Source organism: Octopus bimaculoides, chromosome 20 (assembly GCF_001194135.2).
Source record: "Octopus bimaculoides isolate UCB-OBI-ISO-001 chromosome 20, ASM119413v2, whole genome shotgun sequence".
Lineage (NCBI taxonomy): Eukaryota > Metazoa > Mollusca > Cephalopoda > Octopoda > Octopodidae > Octopus > Octopus bimaculoides.
The window spans coordinates 8,125,851-8,128,268 of NC_069000.1; the positions used below are offsets into that span (position 1 = coordinate 8,125,851).

At 36.5% G+C, this 2,418-nt stretch overlaps 1 protein-coding gene across 1 annotated transcript in view; it reads right to left on the reverse strand.

The window, feature by feature from the left end:
* The window catches only part of LOC106869839 (sodium channel protein 1 brain), a 193,859-nt gene extending 191,509 nt beyond the window's left edge, over window positions 1-2,350 (reverse strand). The window contains exon 1 of the mRNA XM_014915740.2: window positions 2,211-2,350. Coding sequence (XP_014771226.1) covers window positions 2,211-2,273 — 63 coding nt within the window. The 5' untranslated portion in view covers window positions 2,274-2,350. The remainder of the gene's footprint in view (window positions 1-2,210) is intronic.
* Between the last annotated feature and the right edge of the window lie 68 nt (window positions 2,351-2,418).

A 2,418-nucleotide genomic window follows, 5' to 3' on the forward strand; every position in this document is an offset into this window, starting at 1 on the left:
GTTAGCATGCTGGGCAAAATGCTTAGCAGTATTTCATCTGCCATTACGTTCTGAGTTCAAATTCCGCCAAGGTTGACTTTGCCTTTCATCCTTTTGGGGTCGATAAATTAAGTGCCAGTTATGCACTGGGGTCGATGTAATCGACTTAATCCCTTTGTCTGTCCTTGTTTGTCCCCTCTATGTTTAGCCTCCTGTGGGCAATAAATAAATAAATACACACACCCACATATATATATATATATATAGGCACAACCCCTTGAAGGGGTTTTTTAGTTGACCAGATTGACTGCAGGACTTGTTTTAAAAAATTTTTCAAGCCTAGTACATATTCTATCAGTCTCCTTTACCAAACCACTAAGTTATGGGTACGTAAACATGCCAACACTGGTTGCCAAGTGATGGTGGAAGAACAAACACAGACACAAAGACACACACACACATACACAGATCTGAAACCACTTCTGGCTCTGTTGTACAAATGTTTTGTTTCCATAAGTTTTGAATTCAAATCTTCCACCAAACCTAAGTCACTATTTATCTTCCTAACACTAACTTAATGATAACTAAGTTATTTTACTAAATTCTTTCTTATATTTAAAATTAATTGAAAGAAATACAGAGCATCTCCAAATAAATGCAACAACGAAAGGGTTAATGCATCAAAATAGAAGACCATTTATAAATTGTGGAATGTCTGTGGGTTCTGCTACGAAAGATTATTTCATTACAAAACCATTTAAATCAGTGTTTCTCGACCACTTTTTACCTATGGATCCCTTTGATTTCTATTTTATTCATGTGGATCCCCATAATCATTCACTGTTTAAAAAATCATCCCAGCATAACTGCAGTCTAATGACCGACACAAGTAAAAGATATTTTTTATAATTAAATATTGCTTTCCAATTTTTGAATAAGGCCAAACATTTTGGGGGATGGGGCTAAGTTAGTTACACCAGCCCCAGAACTCAATTGGTACTTATTTTATCAACCTGAAAGGATAAAAGGCAAAGTTGACCTTGGTGGAATTTGAACTTAGAATGTAAAAACAGACAAAATACCACTGAGCATATTGTCCAGTGTGCTAACAGCTCTACCAGTTCTCCACCTTGTTTTTTGTTAATGAATACTATAAAGCACTATATTTAAACAAATTGTTAAAACATTTTGCTTATTTTATAAATATAACCAATTTATTGCACATGAATTTTAACAACAAAATCTTGTATGAACTCCCAAGGGACACATGGATCACAGCTGAGGACCACTAGTTTAAATGATTCCATGGAAAGATAAACCCCAAAGATGCTCTTACAAGATTGAAATTCAGCAGGATATCAAGCTGATACCCTAAAACATCTGCTCATTTATTGTCATACAAGGGAGAGGAAAGATATCAACAACAACAACAACAATAACAGACTAATGAAGAAGCCTGTATGCAGTCGATTGGCCTGCTAGAAATAGCAGCCAAATCCCATGTCTTGTAAAAGTAAAGATATATCGTATAATGTAATTCCAGATACACTACGTCCCTGTAGAATATGAAGCGGTCATGATTGAAAAGCTTTGGTCACATGTCAGGGCTAACCAAGGGATAAACAACAAAAATGACAACAATAACAACAACAACAACACTAAGTAAGAAGAATCGTCAAGAGAATATGGTAAAAGATAGTTGGAGGGATAAGTAAAAGGAAGAAAATAAACCCTTCAAAAACTGGTGCAGATGTGGCTGTGTGGTAAGAATTTTGCTTCCCACTGATATGGTTCTGGGTTCAGTCCCACTGCATGGTATTTAGGGCAAATATCGCCAACTATAGCCCTGAGCTGACCAAAGCTTTGTGAGTGGATTTAGTAGATGGAAACTGAAAGAAACCCATTGTACACACACACACACACACACACATACACATATATATGTGTGTATGTGTGTGTATGTGTGTGTGTGTGTGCCTTGTGTCTTTGTGTATGTGCTTGTACCTCACCACTGCGTGACAACCTGTGTTGGTTTGTTTACATCCCCATTACTTATCGGTTTGGCAAAACAGACCGCTAAATAAGTATCAGACTTGAAAAAAAAGTGTAAGTAAATGATGTTATAGGTGTTACAGAAATGTTGGTGAGAGAGAGAAAGAGAGAGAGAGAGTGTGTGTGTGTGTGTTGGTGAGAGAGACAGAGAGAGAGGGAAGATAATTAACCAAACTTACGTCACCAGCAAAAACATCTTTGATGTGAATAAAGTTTCTGTAGCCATCTTTGGAATCTATCATGGCGCCAACATTGAGCCAATATTTAACATTCTCAATGTAGCAGACACAAGTGTTGGTCTGGGGACAGCATTATTTTCTAACACAATGTGATGAGAAGAGATGACAACATTAGCAAGTTTGTATGTGTTCTTTTTTTTTTTTTTTT